The 24,697-nt window shown below is 33.5% G+C and overlaps 1 protein-coding gene across 20 annotated transcripts in view; it reads left to right on the top strand.

Moving 5' to 3' along the window:
* The window catches only part of NRXN3 (neurexin 3), a 2,041,643-nt gene that overhangs the window by 1,001,044 nt on the left and 1,015,902 nt on the right, over positions 1 to 24,697 (top strand). For all 20 annotated transcript variants that reach the window (XR_012486454.1, XM_074289860.1, XM_074289857.1 and 17 more), the window contains one exon: positions 10,712 to 10,831. Coding sequence is in view for 19 of the 20 variants with exons in the window: in XM_074289860.1 (XP_074145961.1) it covers positions 10,712 to 10,831 (120 nt within the window). In the remaining variant the exon portion in view is untranslated. The remainder of the gene's footprint in view (positions 1 to 10,711; positions 10,832 to 24,697) is intronic.

Here is a 24,697-nt window from a genome sequence, read left to right as displayed (position 1 = left end):
CAGAAGGGATGATGGGACAAGGACTAACTATTCAGAAATGATTTACTATACCAGAGAAATTTGATCCATTCTCAGTGGTGAAGAAGGGTGGAGGTCCTTTCTGATAAATCCTAATATCCTGATAATAGAATGGATAAAGGAACATCTGTAAACATAATAAAATATGTATTTTTTCTTATCCAAGCCAAATGCCCTGGAGAGTGCTTATGACATAAGGCATACCATACATGTTCCCCAAATTAAATGCAAGGGTGCTACCAGTGTAGTTATACTATTCATGGTTATAAAGGTAGACTATGCCTGCTATTAACATGTATTTGGACAAAGCTGCCATGTTCACAAGAGCTGTGACCTTTGCATTTTGCCTCATGTGTACATCCTACCCAATTTATTTCTATCATTTTAATCCCTTTCTTCATGCTCCTATAAAGGTTCTGGAAAGAAATAAACCTTTGTTATTTTTAGGTTAAATAATATTTTTATTTATATTTTTAATTATGATGCTCTTACAAGATAGGAACTGGATCTGTGATTTCATTGCTTTAGAGAACTCCAGCATAAGGAGACCTCTCCTTTGCCACTGAGACTCTTCAATAGCTGCCTACAGCAGTTAGAGGTTAATAGACTTGACCAGAATTGGAGAGCCAAGATATGCCAGAGGGGGTACATGAACTCAGGTCTTCTTTATTTCAAATCATCTATCTCTCTGTTTCCTATGCTACTTGTCTCCATGCCTTAAATTGTTTAAATTTTCTTTTAGGAGAATCAGAATGAAATAATTATTAAAACAATTAGAAGAAGGGGCAGCTAGGTGGCACAGTGGACAGAGCACCGGCCTTGCAGTCAGGGGGATCTGAGTTAAAATGTGACACTTAACATCTCCTGGCTGTGTGGCCTTGGGCGAGTCACTTAACCCCCAATTGCCTCAGGAGAAAAAACAATTAGAAAAATCAGTAAAATCAAGAAACATTTAGATAATACAACCAAGGTAAACTTGGACTGACTGAAAGAATATTTAAATATAATTTTTATTTCAGGCTGTGGTCACATTTGTACTTCTGAGAAGTAGACAAGTGGTCAAAAAATTAACTTCAATAACCTTAGAGTGTTATATCTTGTTGATGTCTTAGAAGTTCCAATTTCTTTTTCTAGGATTTGTCTTTTTCATCTGGTAAATCAGAGAATGGAACTATGTTGGTCATTTTCTCACTGACTCTCCCTGGATTAGCAATCTTTGTATGAGATTTTTATGAGAAATTAAAAAAGTTGTTATTTACAAAATCAGAAGTAAATCTGCTCTTGCAGTAATAACTTGTAATAAAATGATGTTTTACAAAATATACACAATTAAAAATACAATTTCAAAGGAAAGTGGGAATCATGATGTAACTTGTAGAGAATTAGCCTCAGTCAAAAAGACCTGGGTTCAAATGGTATATATTGTCTAAGTGACCATAATCTTTTAATATTCCCAGGAAGCTCTCTAAAACTAGAAGCAGCAGAGTAGGTGTCAGTCTGCATTGGTAGAACTAGTTTACTCATGTGGAGAGAGAATGCCAAGTAAAACAAAATTTTATTCTTCCCTCTAAAAAAAAATCAAAGGTTAAGAAATTGCTGCAAAAAGTTTCTGCAACTTGAAATATCATGTAATTTATGCTTATTCCTCCATTTCTTCCTTAGGTTGTTTTCACTGTTTTTATTAACTTTCTAAGAACCATTGAATTCTTAGTAATTTGTGCCCAACTTTTTTTCACCACTCCATCCTTATTTGTGGAAAAATAGAAGGGGGCATAAAAGGCAGAATGACTAATGTATTCTCTATTTCATGATTTTCCACACCCACCTCCAAGAAAATCGGTAGGGACCAAGCTTCTCATGATGAGCTTTTATATATTTAGTCTGTCCTTACACAGCAGAGAAAATGTCACCAGGATCATGTTGAATCCAATGGTTTTCCCCAAAAAAAGAAAATAAAGAAGTTGGAAGTTTTTCATTGTATAACAAAAGGCAATGAAGAAGATCATTTTAAGGACCAACTATTTATATTGTGTTGTTGAACTTGCCAAAACCATAAAGATATTAGCATGAGCACATTTAGAATTTATGTACCAGTATTTATTGGAAGGGATAAAGAATTGAAAAATTCTTAGAAAAACTTTACATGGTCCTCAAAATTAGGCCATCAACATGTATCTGAATAGATTTATACATATACACACACATACTATATTTGGAATCATTGATAATTAGATAGACAGAGAGAAGTAAAGAAAATTATATTAGGAAGATAGGTTCTGCAAAGTAGTACAAGAAAGAAATGGCTCAAAACTGTTTGGAATCTTCCTGAATGAACATAATGAATAATTTCTTTGAGATGAGAATGAAAGTAGTTAGAATGGAAAATAGATTGGGCTATAGTTTCAGAGGTCCCTTCTAACTCTCAAATTTTGTGATTTAGTGATAGATATGATTAAATAGTCAAAAATAAATTTCTAAAAGATAAAATTTTCTACACCACTGTAGTGGATAGAGTGCTGGTCTTGGAATCAAGAAGACTCAACTTATAAGTTCAAAGCTGTGTTACCCTGGACAATATACTTAACCCTATTTGCCTCAGTTTTCTCATCTGTAAAATGAGCTGGAGAAGTAAATGACAAAATGCAGGGGTCCTGCCTCTGCAGACTCTCAAGGAGCTGAGCAAGAGGAATAGGGTCGGCATCAAAGGAAGACAGGAGTTGTGGAGTAGCTTGAGTGAGGAACAGATGGAAGTGAGGCTGCTTCCTCAGGCTCCTTCAGGCTTTATTTTTATACTATATCATGACTCCACAATTTTCCTAGTTACATATATTTTTTAATTAGGTCAATATAGTCTTCAGACATGTCTGATTTATTGACCTTTATATGTTACTATATTTGACATTTAACATTTGAGTAAATATTTCATGGTTAAATGTTAATTATTGATTATATTATGCAAAGCTAATAATGAAAGGTAAATGTTATACAAGATTAAATATCAGTGAATATTGTTAGTTTACTTATGTCTTCTTTGTCAATCCTATGGATTGTTTGATCCCTCTATTTTCCTGACTTAGAACCTTGTACATAGGGCATGCATTGTTTCTCAAAAAGGATAACAGGACATTCAGAGCAATTCCAGTTATACTTTAACCATCTATTGATTCCTAGACATACTCATCTTTTCTGAATCTAAGCTAGTAAACACCATTGTTTCCTACTCCTTTGGATTCTCTCCCATGGTGTTCTATTCCTGTCCTTCATTTCTACAATCTCTCCTTTATCATTTGTCTCAGTGAGAGATTAGTTTTATTAGGAATATGCATATGGAATCATTTCTAGTTATCTTGCCCAAATTACCCTTGTCACCAGATTTTTTTAGGGAATGTTAGTGCTGTAAACAAGCAAAGTATAAGTAATAGAGGAAATAGCAGTCCACTAATGAGAATCATAGAAGGAAATGTTGTTCCTGCATGAGTGCTGTGCACATTTAATCTCAGTGCTGGGCTTTGCCAGTCAACTTAGAGACTGTAGCTCCCAATAACAAAACAATTCAATGTCTCTGCCATAAAAATCCCAAATAGCATCAGAGAGTTAGACCCAACTGAAAAATGACTTAACAACAAACAACAATGTCAAAAAATTTAGTATATGACTAGATAAATTTCAATGTAATTTGCTGAGATCATGTTATGATATAGAATAACTCAGGTTTTTATCTTGACTGAAAATGGACAAAAGTGAAGACTATGATTTGAACTTTTATTATGTTTAAAATTCAAAAGTTTAACCTGTACAAAATAGTTGCCATGATTAGGGGGATAAATGAAGCCAGGTACTACACCGGCCAACAAAACTCGATCTCCTTGCCAAAGAAAGAGAAATGGAATCCAAAGGAGTGACAATGTAGAGTACAAATTCATTGGCAAAACATTATACAGAATAATCACAGAATGGTAAAAAAAATTATTAACAATATAGTCTCAGAAAGCAATAAAATCAGTTAAAATGAAAATTAGCCCACTGAGAACTTGGCATGAAACCTACATAAGCCCGACAATGCTGAAAGTATTTATAGATTAAATTGTAAGGAGAACAACAAATATGTGAAATAGAATCAACTAACTTTTCTATGATTCCCTTGCTTCATCTTAACAACATCTGAACCATGACATTGGGATGTTGCAGCTTGGTTATCAAATGTACTTATTGTGTAAGGAAATTCATATCATTTTAGAATTAGAGCTAAGTTTTAAAAATTATCTAGTTCAGTCTGTTCATTTTGTAGAGAAGTACTTTGAGATGAAGTGAATTACAAAGGTCAATTTAAAATCTTAGTATTTGGCCAAAGATTTGTTAAAGAAATTAATTATTGCCAACTATTCTGATTTATGATGTTATATATAAAACACACCATAATGTGCCAAACACTTAAGAGATAGAATGGAATAATAAATTAAGATAAAAAAATAATTGAAACTTAAAAATGTTACCAGTAATGTAAAAATGCTTGAAACTTTTGAAGACAATGTGTTCTTTTCCACAAAATTGGGAGTATAATTACAACTCTAAATTTATGAGTCTATGGGAAGTTTCCAAATTGGAGTAATCAGACTCAAATGTATACATAGAACATCTTAAAGTGAAAGTTATTCTCCAACAATATAAACAAATATTTCATTTTAATGAATGCAAATGGCCCTGAAAATATGTGTAAAATATGTATGCTGGAGGTTAGTAAAGTATATACAGTATGCATTTAATAAGTTTTGTTGCCTTTTACCTTGAAATTGATACAATTTCAAAGGTATTTAGATATTAATTTTCAATACATCTCAGGTAAGTGGAGATTTTTTAAAATGATGACAATTGCAGCCTTATTAAAAAACAATACTGAGAAGACAGCAATGTTATTAACATGACTCCATTCTAGTGTCTGTATAATCATTGTGAACGTAATGTAGATATCAATGAAGCTGGGCTTTGGTTGATGAAAATAAGAAAAGGCAGCAGACAGATAAATGATTTACAGAAAACATAATATCTAATTGTATTTATTATTTGTTAATTTATTAAAAAGTACTTGACTCAACTGGATAAAATGTAGCCTTAAAACATCTTTTTAAAGCAATGTGTTTTTCTACATCTATGCTAAAATTATATATGAGTCTTTGACAGATATAATCAGAGATAACTTGGTTGAACAATCTGCTATATGCAACATAAAATGAGTCATTAAACAGGAATACACAAGTTCACTTTAAGATTTCTATGTGTAATGATGGATATTCTTTTCTGAGTCCAAACAGAACAGGTATCTCTTGTACAAAGTCAAATTTTTTACATACTTCTTTGGATATTGTGCTGATTACATCAAATTCCACTCATTTAAATAGTTTCTTCAATGAGAATATTAGTCTTCAGTGAGATGGTAGTCATCAGACAAGGGTTCAACTAGCTTTCCAAAACATAGCAGATAACAAAAATGCATATTGTCCATATTGTGAAATGCAGTTAGTAGGCAACCTGTTCAAATTTAACCTCAGACTCTTCCTAGCTTAACTTCTGATTGCCTCAGTTGCCTCAATTGAGATGAAGATAGAGACACCTCAAAGAATTGCTACCAGAATCAAATGAGACAATATCTGTTAAAGTGCTTAGTATGTAATAAGCACTATATAAATGTTAACCATTATTATTTTGTAGATATGAATAAAGATGAAACTTGAGATATAGAAAAGGAAGCAAGATACAGTGGTTAGAAATCTTACATCAATGTCAAGATCTGAGTTCAATTCCTGCCTCTAACATATATTAGTCACATAATGCCCAGCAAGTCTTTTAACCTCACAGTGCCTTCAGGCAACTCTCTAGGATTATAATAGAAAAGCTACCTATTTGTATCAGTAAAGAGAAGGGGGAATGGAGGAAGAAGGAGAAGGAGAAATGAATGAAAGAGAGAAGAATCACAATTACAAATAACCAAAAGGGCAACGGTGAGGAGACACATGGGGTTTAAAGAGGTAGCAAAACACCCACAGTAAAAAGCAGACATTATCCATAATGACTGGAAAAAGAATATAAGGCCATCAGTAGCAAGAGGGAAGGAAAATGCGTGGAAAGCTTAAGTAGTATTATTTGTGAGTCCATAAAATATTAAAAGAATCAGAGAATGGTCACCAGTATGCTGGATAATGTCTTATAAAAGATTTATGGAAAGACATAGATTCAATGTAAAAAGATATAGAAAATTGAATTGTAGCATAAGGAGGCATATCAATACCAATGAAATCATGGATATGTTGGTATATTGGAAGTGCTTACTTTAATATTACATCTTGTTCAATATATACATTTTTATTAAAATTAAACATATATTACATATTGGTTAGGAATAGTCCATCATTTAGGCCAAGCATTCTTAACTTTTCGCGTGTTATAAAATATTTTGACCATCTGATGAAGCCTAAGGACCTTTTTTCAGAAAAATATACATAAAATCATATAATTAAATATATAATATTGTAAAAAAGCCAATTATATTGAACAATTATTAAATTTATAAAGGATTAAGAACTTTTAATTCTAGCATTTCTTTTACAGGAGAAGAAAAGGAAGTATAAAGACTGTAATATTTACCCAATATCAAAAAAGCTAGTCAGTGACAAAGCTGGGATTAGAACCCATTTGTCCTGTTTTATAGACAAATGGCCTTGCCATTATGACATAATTTCTCAATAAATATTCATTCCTATTCCTTATCTGACTTCTGTATATTCATTGTATGTTGTAAGGAATAGCTGGGTGTCTCTGACACCTATGTCCCCTCTTGCACTATTGCAGGACAATGTACAAAGATATCAAAATATTATTTTCTGACAAGCCTTCGGTCTTTTTACACTTGCATATCTACCTATTCAAATCTCTTGCAGTAATAAATGTAGAATAAATGAGAATGCCTATTAAGCAAATGGCTAAAAATATTGTAAATGGATTGTCTATTTATATGAATCAAATCATTGTTGAATCAGTTGAAGAAATCAAGGCTGGTAAAGGTGATATGTGGCATAATACCTTTCCCTTGAGTATTCAGAAAAAAAAAAAAAAACTTTTAGTTTTAGAATAAGAAAGTGAAGTAGAAAAGAATAGGAGTAGTTATAGATGAATTTGGGAGACATTTTATTGTAGAAATAATGTTAACACATGAAGGACCTGCACTGTGATTGATTTAGTAAGCAATAGGGGCACAACTTTGGACCCAGGACTTCTTGAAGCCAAGATGAGCATGCTAGCCAGTTTGCCATGCTATCTCTAACTGGGAAATGACCCCCTTGTTTAGAATGTATCCCATAGAATGGTTGTTCTTCCTTCTTGTAAGTGATGATTGCCTTCTGCTTACAACAGCATGCAGCCTTCTATAGCTTTGAGACTCCATAGACTAGCCTCTTATTTGGTGTATTAAAAACACATTGTGTTGTTTTAGTAGTTTATTGTTCAGTTCATGGGTCCTTGACAGAGTGTAAACTATTCCTTTATCTGTAGGCTTCTTCCTCTCTTTGACCTCTTTCTCCTCTTCTACTTTGATCTCTTCCTCCCCAAACTCTAAAAATAGCATTTTCAGAAACTTCAGGGTTGGATCCCATACAGTTCAATTTAAAATATTCTACAATATTTGTAGTACAACACTAAATGTTGTAAGGAATCCAAAAGATATATAGATATAGCTATATATATGTGTGGATATATAGATATATAACATGAATCTTGTCATCAAGACTCTTACAATCTATGGTAAAAGGTAAAACTTTGCACATAAAATAGCTAGAGAACAGAAAAAAATCAGTATTTAATATATTTTAGAAATTTTTATTTGCATATATTTTCTGGTACCAACAATATATATAGCTACCAAAAACAAGTTTTCTAGAAATTTGGAGAGGGATTATATACTTAACCATTTGAGCCTCAGCTTTCCATTGTATAAAAGGGGAATAATAATGCCTGTAGTTCCTATCTTAGAGAATTGTTGTGTAGATGAAAGAAAATCATATATGTAAAGTATTTGGTAATAAAAAAAGTATGTGTCAGCTATTACTAATTTGGTTAGGATGTGTTTGAGCAAAGTAAAAGGCAGAGAGATAGAAGGATTTGTGATTTAGCATCAACAAAAAGATGAAGAATTGTTTTGTTTTCCTTTAGATATCAAGGGAAAGTAGGCCATATGTTTCTGCTTCTTTTATACAATCAAATTACCAATCCATTGTATGGGGAGACAATTTGGCTAGGGAGCCTTATGTACTTCTCAGAAGATTTTTATCCTTTGAAAAGAGCTGTCCTGATTGATATGCCATTGTTAATGAAACTTGCATCACACAATGTTCAAGCTTAGGACTCGTTGGGATATAACCATTTTCTTTTTCTCATCCCTATAAGGATGCATGTAATTGCTGGTGAAAGCTGAAACAGCCCAGAAGCTGATTATTTTTGATTGTCATGAGCTTTTTCACTTCATATTTTAATAGCTTAGACTTATGAGGGATAGTCTGAAATATTGATCTCCCATTTGGTAAAATATTGATAATAATAATGGTATAACACAGAAGACAGCAATGATTTTGGATATAACACTTTCTTTGAAAATGTGTCATTGTGATCCTACCTTCTTACAACTCAGTGTTTATATATACTCAAATTTTTTTGAATTTGTTTCTTTCTCCCTTGCAAATATTTTTAGTGATCTGAAAAAAATATCTAGACCAGTCAGCAAACTCCTTCTTGACACTATGATAAATGTCATTAACGAATGAGAATTCCCTATCAATTTTAATTTGTGGAGGGAAAAATGACTTCCATTCTCCCCAATCTTCCTCCCCCTCAAGCCTTTTGTGAAGTAAAATTTAGTCCAAGGGTTGTTTTTATTTTTCTTTCTTTCTTTTTTTGTTTCATCAACCTGAATCTTAATTACTTTTTTAAAAAACAAAACTATCACAGAATGGATATTATTTTTTCCCACCAGTGATAGGGTGAGAAAAGCCACAACAGATAAAAGGAATCTAAAATTTTGCCTAAATATAGGCTGCTTCAACATAGGACAAAATATGGGTTCCTTTACTAGGATCTAAGAAGCCATTATTCAAATCCTTTCAATATACATTTATAAGTTTCATATATGTAAGACTCTTCTGGGAATATGAAGATGAGGAAAGAGTAACTAAATAATAATAATAATATCTAGCATTATCATAGCATTTTAAAAATTGCAAAGCATTTAAAAATATCTCATTTTATCCTCACAAAAATCCTGGTAGGTAGGTACTGTTTTATCCCCATTTTACAGATGAAGAAATGGAGTTAAATATGTTGACATGATTTGTTCAGGGTTAGGAAACAAGTAATGTATCATTACAAAACAAATAAATGGAGAAGGAATTCAGATCTTTTTACATTCAATTTATTTGTTTTCACAGGAATAACTTAGTTTTTACTAGTTTTTACTCGATTATGTGTCACTAAATATTTAGTAAGGCATTTTATAAGAGAAATGAAGTGTTTATAACTTATGCCCTGATTTAATAACTCTTTGATATTAGATACAGTAATTTTCTGGTTCTGTACTTAGGAAAAATCCAAATTTAAATCTGACCTCAGAAACCCAATAGCTATGTGACCCTGGGCAAGTCATCCAATTGCTATTTACCTCAATTTCTTCAACTGTAAAATGGAAATAATAATAGCATCTACTGCCCAGAGTTGTTATAAGGATCAAATAAGATAATATTTGTAAAGTGCTTAGCATAGTGTGACACATAGTAAGTACTATATAGATACTTATTCCTTTTGTTGTTATGCAGTCATGTTAGTGACGACTGACTCCATTTGGAGTTTTCTTGGTAAAGATACTGGAGTGATTTACCATTTCCTTCTCTGGCACATTTTGCAAATGAAGAATTGGAAACTCAGATCTTCTCCAGACCAGTTTCAATGTCCTTCCCCCTATACTACCTAGCAAATTATCTTCTAGCAATGTACAATCAACTGGGATGGTACACCCTATGTAAAGATAAATGCCATACCAGGTTGTGAGTGATAGGGTCAAAGGAGAGTTCCAAAGTGATCTGGGAACACAAAAGCAGGGAAAGGACGCTTTTACCTGGGGAATAGAGGGAAGCAGGTAGGAATCAGGGAGGCTTTATGGAGAAAATGGCACCATTCTTTTAATTTTATACTGCAACCTTCAGGAACTTTCCACCCTTAGGATACAAAAGAACTTGTAAAGTGTACTTCTAACTCTGTATTATTAAAATAGAAATCCTTACCTGAAAGGCTTGGAAAGAGCATGAGGCAGTATAAGATTATCTGCCTGTCTAGTTGAATGGTAGAGATGAAGCTTTTTTGTGAAGTCTGCCTCAATAAGAATGTTTCAGTTACCTCCTTTTCACTTTTTGTGTCATTGTCAGCATTTTGTAGCTGCGTTTGTCTTTGTTGTCCCTTGTTGAGCCTGAATTCTTGTTGCATGACCAAGAATGGAAATTTTGGGTGGTTGTGCTATTTATTGATTGGGTTGTCTTTTGGCATGAAAATAGTGAATTTGCATACTCTTTTTTTGGATCATCAGAGTTCCTAACCTTCCTTCTTCCCATTCCCTCACTTCCCCACCTTTCTCCCCCTCTCCTTTTCTGATTTCTATTACCAGGACCAAGTACCACCTGCCAGGAAGATTCATGTGCCAACCAAGGTGTCTGCATGCAACAATGGGAAGGTTTCACTTGTGACTGTTCCATGACCTCCTACTCTGGGAATCAATGCAATGACCGTGAGTAAAAATCCTTTTGTGCTTGTGGTTTTGAAAGGGGTAGGAAGCCTGGAAGAAGACTTAAGGGGGATGGAGCATTATAAGGGTGATTGCATTCTCTTCACTTAAAGCAACATGAATTTCTCTTTAAATTCTTCATTTGATACATACTTGGAAAGTAAAACAAAACTGTGAGGGTAGGTTTTTCATTAAAGAAATTAATATAATTCAATTGTATTTTTTCCTTTCTACTTTTCTTCTTGCTTATATCAGTGATGCTTTTTTCAATGTGATTTTCATGATCAGAGAATATGTTTTTTTTGTGAGTCTTGTATCTTTCAGGAAATTATTTTCTTTTGAAGTTTGGGTTTCCATAAAACTAAACAATTTCGGTATTTTTTAAAAAGAGTGCTGGTGTCATTACTTCACTATTGTATTGTGCAAGATTTTTAGTACTTCTATATTTATAAGTTGTAAAGAAGATAACTAAAGGATGCTCCCATTTTCTAGGAAGGACAAAAGATCCAGAAATCCTGTGACTTCACCAAATGATGAAGTTTTTAGTTCTCTTTCTTGGTTTGTTCACAGAGGATTGTATATTATTCCCATGTAGAAATTTGTGTAGTTGTGTGTATATTAGAAATGAAAATCTTAATTTTCCTTATGGTTTGTATCAAAGGATAGACTTACTAATCTTATTTCCTAATGGAGATTTTTATTTAAATTATTTTTCTTCTGTTGCCGAATTCAAAACTCTAAACTAGTATCAGCTAATGAAGATAGGTGTCATTATAGTGGAAATGATTAAAAACACCACAAATGCTAGATATATTGATAGTATATATATATATATATATATATATATATATATATATATATATATATATATATATATATATATTGATATATTGATATATATATATATTGATATATATATATATTGATATCGTCTATGTAAAGTACAGATTGATAGGTAATAGAAAAAGGAAGGAAGAAAAAAAGAAAGATTAACATTTAAATCTGTACCAAGATTTTTGTAATATTGGAATACTATATAGATTTATCTATCTATCCAACCACACCCACATATTCATACTCACCCCACACACATGCAGAGAGAGAGAGAGAGACAGTCCCATAAGTACGATTAAGATCCACGGGTCATCTTCCTTGCTTTTACCAGTCTAGGTAAGGAAAATTACCTTCTAATATTTCTAAGTAACTACCATGGAGAATTTGGGATAAAAGACAGAACTATACCTGCTGGACTTTAGTTACCATTTGATTTCAAAGACACATGGGTTCTCTTTAAATCCAAGACAAATTATATCACATCTTGGGTTTATTTATAAATTCATATTCTATATGAACAAAGGCTAAAGCTTCCAAAGTAATCCAGTGCTTTATTCAGAAAACACCTAGGCATTAATTATATACCTGTTTATCTCTCCCTAGTGTCTTATTACTTCAATATTGTATCATATGAGATTTTTAGTTCTTCTATATTTATCTTCTTTGCCCAATTTTTCTCTGCTGACTTTCTCTGTTCTTCCTCTCAGTCTCTCCTCATATATTAAGGAGAAACAATTGATGAAGTGGGAAATACAGAGAAAATGACCTTGAAACGTGCTATTCTGTAGCCCAATGCATAGGATTTGCTGTCTGCTACATTTATAAGGTTCCCTACTGAGTCTGATAACCATTTTACTAAGGCACACAGATATCAGGTCTTCATTTTCTCTTATGTGACTTGAAGATTGCTTTGAACTTTGATTGTGGAGATTAAAGAAACTCCCCAGTGTTTTGAGAAGAACACTGCTCACTCTTAACAATTTTGTGTTCTTTTGTTGAATTCAGCACTAAAATTATATTTCACAAAGATGTACTTTTCTTAATAGTTAAGAGGTGGGGGTAGGCCTGTGTTGCTATATGTGTGTGTGTGTGTGTCGTGTGTGTGTGTCGTGTAAGTGTAATATCTTCATATATATGGCATATATATAGTAAATATATTTATAAATGTAAATATAGAAGAAGCAGAAAGGTAAGTTATTCCAGTGATGGAGATAATTCTTGTGAAAACTGATCTTTAAAAGGTAAGTGAACTTTTTATTCATTTAAAAATGCCTCCCTGTAATGATGATAACTTTTCCTGATATTGGGAATTTATTGCTTGCCTAAGAATGTCCTTTAGTCATTTTCTCTGTTTTCTTGGGTTTATTTCTATAACTGCTAAGAGCAGGTTCTATTAGTAACCGTGAACCTTATGGCTTGGTTACAGCATGAGCTGACCTAGACAAATTCACCAACAGAAAATGAAAAAGTGAAGCTGAGAATAGGGAGAAAATTGGATTGCATGACTGGTATTTACTTCTCATTACACAGAAATTTCCTTATGATAGCTATGTTCAAGGACATTGAGTTTTGTTTCCTTTGTGGAAGTGATTAAACAATTTTCCTGGAGCTCCCACAGCTTGTTATTATTAATGTTAGAACTTACTTGCTTGTTGGTTTAACCTCCTCAACGAAGAGGTTTTAAAAACTTTTAAAAAACCAGGCATGACAATCTAAGAGTAGAATTTCAAAGAGATATGTTTTAATGGTGTGGTATAATGTATACAGAGAATTTTGATATGTAAGTTATGACTGGAAGGGAAAAGAACTGTGTTTTTTCCTCTCAAATGCATTGGAACTTCTTTATCCAGATAAGTGTTGTCTTTCAGAGTGTTTGTCTTGGCAGACTTTCCACTTACTCCACTAATGTTGCTATTTCTCAAATCGTATTTTTAACTCCTATTTTGGAATTGCCTTTCATATAGTTTTTAAGTTTCACTAGAAAATCAATCCCATTTCCTTATATATAGGCATAGCTCACAGACTATTGTTTTCTATAGCGATTTGACTCATTAAGAGTTGTAATTTGCTGGTGTCACATATACAAATGTGCAGAATATGTAAGCGGTATTGGATCTTCTGCCTGCTGTGACATTTACATACTCATTCTCAATAAACCTTTGGTAGCATAGGCTGAATTAGCATTTGCCAAACTCTTGTAGCCTTCAATTTCACCAAAAGCATTAGAAAGAGGAAGAAAATGAGTGCAAAAGAAAGTGAAAAAAGAAAAGGGAGAAGGGGAAGAAAGAAGAAAAAGATGTCAGGCAATAACCAGTTAATACTGTTTTCTCTGTTGACTGAAATGACAGCAATGATCCAATGGGAGGGTGGTGATTTTTCCTGAATATAGGTATGATAGTAATTGTTTGAGGTTCAGTAAGGAGTTACAGAGGTATGTCTTATGAGATTTTCTATCTGCAGGCCTTTAGAACTGTGTACCAAAAGGGATAAATATGGAGCATTTGAACTAATAGGAAATTTCTCAAACACGGAATACTTCTTCAGAACAAAGGATTCTATCCTCATAAAGGAGAATAAAATTCAAGAGAAACATTTATTAATTTTGTAATTATTTTCTAGAATTGAAATTTACTTTATAAGGGGAATATTTTTAAATATTTTTAAAAACCAAATAATCTGGAGGGGAAAATAACCTATTGTTCCTTTTGTATTATTCAAGCAGGTGATCATCATTTTAAAAAGTAGCAATTTTTTCTTATACTATTGGTTCAAATCACTCATATTATTTTGGATCTTCTTTTTATTAAATTGATGTTTGTCTTGAAGGTTTTCGAAGTTATGGCCTGGTACTGTCTTTCACTAAAATATAACCAGAAATCTCTTCTTGTTAAGTATGAAAAGAGATTTACTTCTTATTTTGTAATTATCTTTGAATTGATGTAACAATAGAATTCAGTGTAACTATGAGTGCATTTTAAGAGGGGAAAATGACTCAGTTTCAATCAAGGTATACAAAAGGAATGATGCGTTAGTGGGGTGTTTGGGGTAAAGTGGGGCAAAGGAAAAAGCCTTATGTGTTCTTAAACTAGGCATGCAAAGTTCTTACCTAATATTTTACTTATATAGTCTTACTGAGTGATCATTATGCTTTCAAGAATACTGCTAAAAAGACTGGTTGGAAAAATGCTAATTGTTTAAAAAGACAAGTATAATAGATCTATATATGCAGAAGCAATGGGTGGCAGAGGAGATAGGGTAGGGGCCTGGCATCAGGAATATCTGAAAGATTTTGGCTGTGTGACCCTGAATGTTATGTAACCTCAGTTTTCCCAACTGTGAAATGGGAGTAATAATAGCACCTCCCTTGAAGGACTCTTGTGAGACTTAAATGGCATAATATTTGTAAAAAATGTGAGCAAAGGGCCTGGTACTTAGTTGGTGCTATATAAATTCATAATTCCATTGTTTTCTCCCTCATAACCAACCTCTGTCAATCATTTACCTTTTTGTGCCTAGTATCATAACAGAGTTTGGATTTGTATTTTTGGTAATTAGCCTATTTGCACACCCCTATTTTCTTAGACTTCTCCAGTGACCACATCCTTTAGATTTTGCATTTATAGTTCTCCTAATTTTGATTTCTTCTTTGAAAAACCTCCATTTCATTTGCATTTTAAGTCTATTAATAATGAACTCTCTCTCCTTTTTTCCCTTGTGAAAAAGTTACAGGAAATCATTCTGTCACTGGGCAAGTGGAACCGGATTCAAAGTTTGTATTGCCATGTCATGCACTTTGCTGATAATTTTCTCCCTCCTGGTGCTCTGGGGCTTCTGCTGTGCCCTGCACACCCACAGTATTTTGTCATTTTTAAGCACATTTTTAAAAGTGGTAGCTTGAAGCAGTGCTCGACAAGGCTGTCATTTTTTAAGTCACCTTTGGCAATGCTTGTCACACAGTTCAGAGTGCTTTACTATGGGTCTGCCTGCCATCTATTCCCCCGGAGAAGACCATGTATATTGGCTCTGGGCTTATCAGGCTCACAATGGAGATCAAGTCTATGTCGCCTTGCTTGTGTTGGTCAGGAAGAAACATTATTCAGGTCCTTAGTCCTCTTGCAAACTGCCATCTTATGGTAGTTTGGTGGCCAATTCAGGTCAGGCTCCTTATTTGAGAAATCGCCATGCTGACACTGGTGTGGTAATAATAGATGTTCTTTGCTTGCAACAGATCAATAATGAACATCTGTGGTTAGAGCAGACAGTGGAGTGTGAAGCACCTTTTCAAACACTTTTGCTGGAGTGGCTGTTAAGCCACTCTGTTGGTTATTGATCGGCCTTTTGCCTTTTTATTTATTGTTTAGGTTTATTTATTTTTTTAATGTTGGTTGTAGTATTGATCATAACTGTTAAAACCACATTCTCCATTCAGGCTTCAGAAAGAGTAAGGGAAAAGTACATTAGCATGTCTAAAAGTACTAAGTAAAACATGTCTGTATATGTGTCACTTCTTATACACATGTAGCTTCGTAAATTTATACACCTCTTCCCTTTAGTTCACTTCCACAGAGAAGCTCAATTGCTTTTCTGTAACTACAAATATGACCATGCCATTCTCCTCCTCAACAAACTCTGGTGCCTCCCTGAGACTTGTAAGGTTAAAATATATAGTTTTTGTTTGGAATTAAAGCCCTAAACAACCTGATCCCAACATATTTTGGATAATACCAGTTCTCTCCACTCCTATTCTGTGACTTAGCCAAACTGACCTCTATGTACCTCAAATAAAAAATATTTCTCTCTTCTCTTTGTCCCTTTGAAATGGCTGTGTGAAATGCTATTAATATAACCAATTATTACCTTCATCTCAAAGAACTGGGGTCTTTTTCGTTAACATCCCATGAGCATTTCTTTTGTGTAAAACCCTCTTTATCCCCTGCCCTGTTCTAACAACTTCTAGGTCCTTTACTTCCAAATTCCTTTATATTTATGCCATATATTAATTTTCTATATGCCGGTATGTATAAAGACAGGAATAGGAATTGATCCCACATGGATGGTGAAAATTCACTTAAGGCAGGAAGGCTGTTCTCCCTGAATAGTTTGAAGGGAGGCAGAATAAACATCCCTAATCTTCTTTTCCTTCCACCCTTATCTAAGGGAAACTTTCATTCCTGCCAGGAATCATCACATAATCTTGCTGTTAGCTATATACAAAGTTCTCCTGGTTCTGCTCCCTTCAGTCAGCATCAGTTCATGTAAGTCTTTCTAGGTTTTTCTGAAATCAGTCTGCTCATTATTTCCTATAGAACAGTAATATTCAATTGTATTCATATACTATAACTTATTTAGCCCTTTCCCAACTGAAGAATGTAAGCTTCTTGAGAGTAGAGATCATCTTCATATCTATATCCTCAGCTCCTAATATAAGCTGACACATGGTAGGACTTACTAAATATTTGTTCATTGATAGTATTTCTCTGTCCCACGACTTCAATAAATCTGTTATTTCCTGAATGTGAGTATTTCTTACAACAGCCACAATCTGTCCAATCTGGAATAATTTTCAATACTTCTCTTGTTCTTTACAGGGAAGATCACCCTGTATTCTAGATGCTTTTCCTTTTCTTAACATCATTTGTATATGAGAGAAGCATATAAGCTGTTTATCCCTTGCTTTCCCTACCTGATTCATTTTTATTCCAGTTTTGTGTTTACTTGATGCTCTGGCTTCTTCATCTTCATGATTCTTTTTTTTTTTTTTTCCCTGAGGCTGGGGTTAAGTGACTTGCCCAGGGTCACACAGCTAGGAAGTGTTAAGTGTCTGAGACCACATTTGAACTCGGGTCCTCCTGAATTGAAGGCTGGTGCTTTATCCACTGCGCCACTTAGCTGCCCCTTCATAATTCTTTATTAGTAATATTAGTAATACTTTCTAAAGATCTCAAAATACAAAGCATATGTCTAAAAATCTGTGTTAAAATCTAGAGGTCCACTCATAATTTATGAATACCGAATAAAGAATTAATAAATGATATTTATATGAAGCTCTAAGCCATTATATGCAAGTAATAATAGTATATAAAATAGCATTTGTGTAGAGTTTTAAGATTTCCAAATTATTTTCCAAATATTATCTCATTTTATGTAGCTTTTCAATAACTTGGGAGACATGTGCTGTTGTTATTCCCATTTTACAGATAAGCAAATTGAAGAAAGCCAATGTTGAGTGGTTCACCTAGAATCTCTGTATTGGTAATCAGCTGTTCTTATTATAATAGCAATATTTTAATAAAATTATATCAATTAGCCACTTATAGCATCTTATATAGGGAAAGATAAAATCTGAGTTCCAAACCAGGATGCCAGGATTATCTCATATTTGACCTTCTGGGTGATAGAACTCTCTTAGTTTTGTATGTTTTTCTTGTTATTGGAGGGGGTTGTTCCAGGAATGGCTTAAATGTAAGTATTTCCAGACAATGGCTGCTATTTTTGTTCAGTCATTTCACTCATGTCTGACTCTTTGTGACCATTTGGGGTTTTCTTGGCAAAGATATCAGAGTGGCTTATCATTTCCTTCTCCAGCTCATTTTATACATGAGGAAACTGAGGCAAACAGGTAAAGTGATTTGCCCAAAGTCATATAATTAATAACTATCTGAGGCCAGATTTGAGTTTAGACATTCCTAATACAAGTCTGGCAGTCTATTTACTGTGCCACCTAATTACCCTGTACTTAGACACTATAGAATTACTAATTCTCTGTACTACTCCATCTACATAACAGAAAGCACCTTTCTATGTCAAGGATTCCTTAAGTTGACAGAAGTAGTTCATATGCTTTGAGGATCATTAGCTTTCCTAGGTTTTTTAGTTATAAAATACACTTTTAACTCTTATTAAGCTTGTATTTCTCTAAAACCTTGAGGTTTTTTTTTTCAGAAAAACTAATATTTACTATGCTTCAACTCTTTTATACTTAGGAAGTTGATTTTTTTAATAGTCATGTATAAGATTACATCTAGCCAATAAATATTTATTAAGCACCTACTATGTGCCAAGCACTTTCTAAGTGCTGGGGATACAGAGAAAGATAAAAAACAATCCCAAACCTTGAGATGTCTTATAAGGGATGACAATACATAAGAAAGAAGTATTTATCAATATTGAATTTCATTTTATTAAACTCAGGACAATATTCTAGATTATCAAGATTCTTTTGAATTCTATGTCATTTACTGTGTTAGCTATCTTTCCCATTTTTATCTCATATGCTGAGCATATGCATGCTTTTGTCTGGTAGCCCTTTATACTCAATAGTTCCCCTGATGAATATTTGCCAGCTATTTCATTAATGATATACTCTAGAATTTTCTAAGGAATTGAAATCAACTTTACTGTAGTTTTATAGTTTGCAGGCTCTGTTCTCTTTTCTTTTGAAAATTTGGACATTTATTCTTTTCCAGTACTGTGACAGTTCTCCCATGATCTTTCAAATATCATTTAAAGTGGCTGAACAATCACATCTCCCAGTTCTTTTGGGATATAAGGATGTAGTTCATCTGAGCCAGGTGACTTGAATTTATCAAGGTCAGCTAGTTCTTGCACTAACTGCTTAATTATCTTAATTGTCAACTCCCTGTAAGTACTTTCTAAACTGTCACTTCCAGTATAAAGGTCATTTTTCTTTGAGCTGTTCTACCTTGATCCAGTTGTAAGTTATCATCCCATATTCCAAGGAAAGTCTGAACCCATTTCTCCCAAATGTAGCTAAAAGCACACACACAAACCATGTTTATTATCTAGCTTTTCTTCTGAGTCTAAGCTCACTTGAAGTTTTAACATTGTTCCTAATATTTTTGCAGAACTCTGACATGTTTATATTTATCTTCTATTAACTAACCTGGTTTCCATATTTTGTATATTTCTTTTCTTTCTAACTGATTTTTGGTTTTAAGTTACATATATTTCCACATTGGTCTCCAAACAGATCTCATTTTTTCTCTTCATTATAGTTATTCTCCCTTGTGGGGAGAATTCTCCCATCCCTCCGGGGCAGATTCCCTTGATACATTTTGGCTTATGGCACCCTCCCTCTCAGTTATGCTGATATCTTTCCTATGAATTCTTTAAATTCTGCTCTACTGAAATCTAGGATGTGTGTCAAAGTATACTCAGATTTCCTTTCTATTATCACACTATATATGATGGAATGTCCACTCCCCCAAAGGTTCCCATCATTCAACCCTAGCAATCAATTCCTCCCTACTGGATTTGGTTGCTCTGCCTTTTGAAGGTTGAAGTAATCACTAAGACAAGTTTAGAAGTTTTTAGGTGCTCTATATTTGGGGGGAAATGAAGACAATCAGATGTCTGGATAATTAAAGCCCATCATTACTTCCATATCATATCTCTGTGCCAGACATGATTTGTTTCCCTAACACCTCATCTATTTCCTTTGTCCAAGGGGTCCATAGAACACTGCAATCACAAAATTGCTTCTGTTTTTCCCTCTTTTGACCTTCATTCAACATCACTTCAAATTCAGCACTCTATTTCCCTGCATATAAGAACAGTTTTTAAACAGTTTTAGACAGTTCTCCCATATATTTTCCTACAATACAATAATTTTATACAATATAATATTACCAATATTTAAATTGTTATAATACTCATGTCTAGCCTCTCTTGCTTACAATTCTATGTGGGGTGAGTTTTCAGAGTCACCAACACAAATACTCCAAGTTTGATTAAATATTTTTAATTGATTCATTGATTTGTCTATTCTGCTTAAGCCAGTTACTGGTGTTTCATGATTATGTCTTCATCAATATATTTATATATTAAAATATATTTAAAATGTTTTTTAAATATTGAATAAAATTATGAGATTTATAATTGCATCTAATCCAAGTAGTCCCTCTATTTTGAAAATTAGGAAATTAAAGTCTAGAGAAAGATATCCTACACAGTGTAATACAACAAATTTGAACTACCATTATCATCAAAACAATTTACTGTTTTCAACCTAGACACTACAAAGAAAGTATGCAATAGGATAGAAGGTCTAGTTGTAATTTGTTTTCCTAAGAGGAAACTTCCAAAATAGAGAAGGAGATGTTAGTGATTAGAAATATGTGGTAACAGCTCTAAATGTTTTAGATGAATAGTTGCTTTTACTAAGGGCCCTATGCTTGTCTAGGTTTATTATGGGTTGCTGGAATTTGTGACCTCCTGAATTTCATTTATAGCTATATCTAGCTTGATTTACTTGTAGATCTTTATTGCTCATGTTTAATTATGACCATTTGTTTCTAATGTGCCTGGCTATTACTTATTGATAGTGATGTTAATAACCTACTGAGATTATTGGAGTACAAGAAATAATTTTTGCATATGCTTTGCTAGTCATGTGTTAGTCATATGCTTCTTTGCTTTCTTCAATGTAGCCTTGATTATTTCCTATAAAGACTTTCATACCCAAAGGCATAGAATGCATGAATTGTTTTATCTTGGCCTGGAAAATAAGGTTATTAATAATCATAGTAGCTGACATTTATAGAGCACTTCTTATGATTGCAGAAGGCTTTGCATACATTGTCCCATTTGTTCTTCACAATACCCTTCTAAGGTAGGTACCACAAGCATCATTTCTACTTTATAGATGAGGAAAGTGAGGTTCAGAAACACAATGTGACTTGCCTACATTCATCCAATTAGTAAATATCAGAAGTAGGATTCAAATCCAGGTCCCCCTGATTCCATATGTACTACTTTCCATTTTATCACAATAGAATAACTACAAGTGCTCATTTCTCTTCTTGTTCTTTTAACCCTTATCATCTTGTGGTACAATTTCTAAACTCCTAAAGTACAAATTAAGAGTGACCAAATATATTAGGTGCCCTGTGTGCTGCTGGCTTTTACTTTAAAGTATTGTTGTTTTCTGACAATTTGTCTCTATTTAGCTTTGGATAACTCATTTCTTTTGCTGTATCTTTTCTTACTATAATATTTCCCTTACATGAAGTAAGGGTTAATAACATGGCTGCAGAGTTTGGTGCAAGGATTTCTTGTGGATTTCTGAGTATATTACAATTTTAAACATATTGACTACTTTTGTGGAAAGGGCAATATGCCATATTTGTGTGGGTTATGGTTTAAAATATTGCTGCCAATTGTGAAATGCTTCCGTCAAAATGAGTCACCATCCCATAGCCATTAAAACTCACTGAACCCTTGGGCAATATTTTATTCCTATTGCTTTTTTATTACAGTTTTCATTTTATAATCTTTAACATTATTTTTAATTTCCTACTTGTACCCTTGGAATATGAGTCTGAAGCCAATTTGTTCCTTGGCAGAATAAGAGGCAGAGTAGGGTTGAATTTGGAAACCTAAATCATCCAGCAAGCCAGACTTCTCACAAGGATTGGGTGAATTTAGGATAAAACTAGGGGCTGTATTTAAATGGCTAATTCCTTAGTTTCCAAGAGAATTAAGAAATTTGGATACAATTGATCAGTGAAATTGTTCAATGTCCTTATGCATTGCAAAGTTAAGGGAAAGTTGACATACTGTGGACACCAGAAGTTATGATCTTTTGGAGGGAAGGAAGTGGCTCCTCCAAAAAGTTATTAAAAAAAAATCACCTTCTGCATATACATACAATCTAGCTTATGAAACCATAGCTATCAACAAAATAAACTGAATAGAATGATCCCTTTTGTTTTGCAAATGTGTGAGCTTCAAGTGACTTTTTTTGGCTTACTTTCCCCAAGGTTGGTTTTATCTTAATATATCTTTCTGGGTAGAGATGTATGTGTGTTTTAGCCTGGATCACATGTTCCCTGGGAATGGCTGGGGACTAAAGTTATTAAGGATAGTATGGATTTCAAGAAAAATTCAATCTCTCTCAAAAAAAATTGGAGGTTATTTATCAGAGTTTTAAGTTAACTCAAGTTCTGGAGTAAACCTTCCATTGGTACCATGTGTGCACTATCACCAGCTCCCACAATTCCATTTCTGGAATTTTCCTCTAAGCTAGGCATCTCTTGACAGGGAAGTGGGCATTTTTCCATGTGAAACTTATAATGAGGAGACATGTGTCCAAAGTGTGCTTTCTTTTTCTTCTGAGTGAAATTGGAAATTTTATTGTTGTTGTTTGTCTTTCTCTCCCGCACGTTCTTGACAGGAATCACCTGTGTATGAGGCTGCATCCACATACCTAAATGGTTTCTAAGTGGGTTATTTTGGTTGTTTGCTCATTTAAATTATGATGGAAAATAACCATTTTGCCAAAATTTCCAGCATCTTTTCTTTATGTCATTATCGTACAATAAAATATGAAGCCTTACTTCACATGATGAGATATCACTAAACCTAATAAGTGTAGTGAATAGAGATGAAAAGTATGGATTTTGTTGAAGAAATGGAAATTCTTTGATGCTGTAGATCTTGAGAAATATAAAATATGCAAAAACCATGAAATTCATATAACTTGGGCCAGATTTTCCATTTATTTGACTTTAATCTATATCTCTACAAAATTGTTCTCAGGAGAGTGAGTGGAAAATTATGGAATCTAGTTTTGAACTTGTTTCCTAGCAAGAGAGCTATGTATTAATTGGAAATGTATTAATGTAATTAATTGTAAAGTTAATCCAAAAATTGACTTTATCAAAATATTTTTATAATTGTTGTGATAGAATTTTGTTTTCCTTGTTCAACAAACGTTAATTGAATACTTGTTATAGACAAATCATTGTTTGAAGCGCTGAGAAAGAATACTAAGATGAAGGCAGGATTACTATTCTCAAATATGTTATGGGCTAGTAAAGAAAATAAGATGTGTAAATAGTTAGAAATTGTATTTCTATTTTCTTTATCTACCTCTCTGTTGTCCATGCATCTCTCTCTCTGTCTCTCTCTGTCTCTGTCTCTCTCTCTCTCTCTCTCTCTCTCTCTCTCTCTCTCTCTCTCTCTCTCTCTCTCAATCTCTCTCGCTCAATCTCTCTCTCTCGCTCAATCTCTCTCTGTCTCTCTCTCAATCTGTCTCTCTGTCTCTCTGTCTCTCTGTCTCTGTCTCTCTGTCTCTCTCTCTCTCTCTCAATCTCTCTCTCGCTCAATCTGTCTCTCTCTCAATCTGTCTCTCTGTCTCTCTCTGTCTCTCTCTCTCTGTCTCTCTGTCTCTCTCTCTCTGTGTCTGTCTGTCTCTCTGTCTCTCTCTTTTTCTCTCTTTCTCTCTCTCTTTCTCTCTATTTTTCTCTCCACCTATTTATCTAGTATGAGTGTTGAATCATAAGATGACCCAACTTCTTTGATCTTATGATATCAAGTAACTCTAATGGGAAGAATATGATGAGTCCCATAGGAAAGCTACAATAGCTGTGAGAATTCAGAGGAAGGATGAGCTTTATAGAAGAGATGACATTTGAATTACATACTGACCGGTAGATAAAATTAAACACAGAGAATTGAGATCAAAGTACATTCCAGGTAAAGATAATAGTTTGTGTTTTAGTTTTTTTTATTATTATTATTAGAAATAATAATAGTCAAAATTCATAGAGCGCCATAAATTTGTAAAGTGTTTTAAATATATTATCTTATTTGATCCTTACAACAATCCTGTGAGGTATTATTATTACAAGAAAGAAATAGAGGCTAAGAGAGAGTAAGTAATTTATAGGGGTCATATAATTAGTAATTGTCTGTGGTAGAATTTGAATTCAAGCTGTTTCTGATTTTATTTCAGGTCAATTAATCTATATCCAATTGTACAACTTTTAAAGTTCCCTTAAAAATAAGGGAATTTTTTCCTCTCAATGCATTTATTCCCAGTTTTTGTAGCATTACAGATATTTGATTTCAACTCAGGTAATCAGTTGGCAAGCAGTTATGATACTGTAATCATAAGTTTAACATGCCTGCTTGGACTACAGATCAAATCCTTAGCTTCATTGGAGGTCATTTGGCAGGAGGTATCCTCTGACCATACGGATCCTAAGTTTGGCTGATCTTTCTTCTCTGAAG

The sequence above is a fragment of the Sminthopsis crassicaudata genome, chromosome 2, assembly GCF_048593235.1.
Source record: "Sminthopsis crassicaudata isolate SCR6 chromosome 2, ASM4859323v1, whole genome shotgun sequence".
NCBI lineage: Eukaryota > Metazoa > Chordata > Mammalia > Dasyuromorphia > Dasyuridae > Sminthopsis > Sminthopsis crassicaudata.
This window is presented reverse-complemented; position numbering and strand designations above follow the sequence as displayed.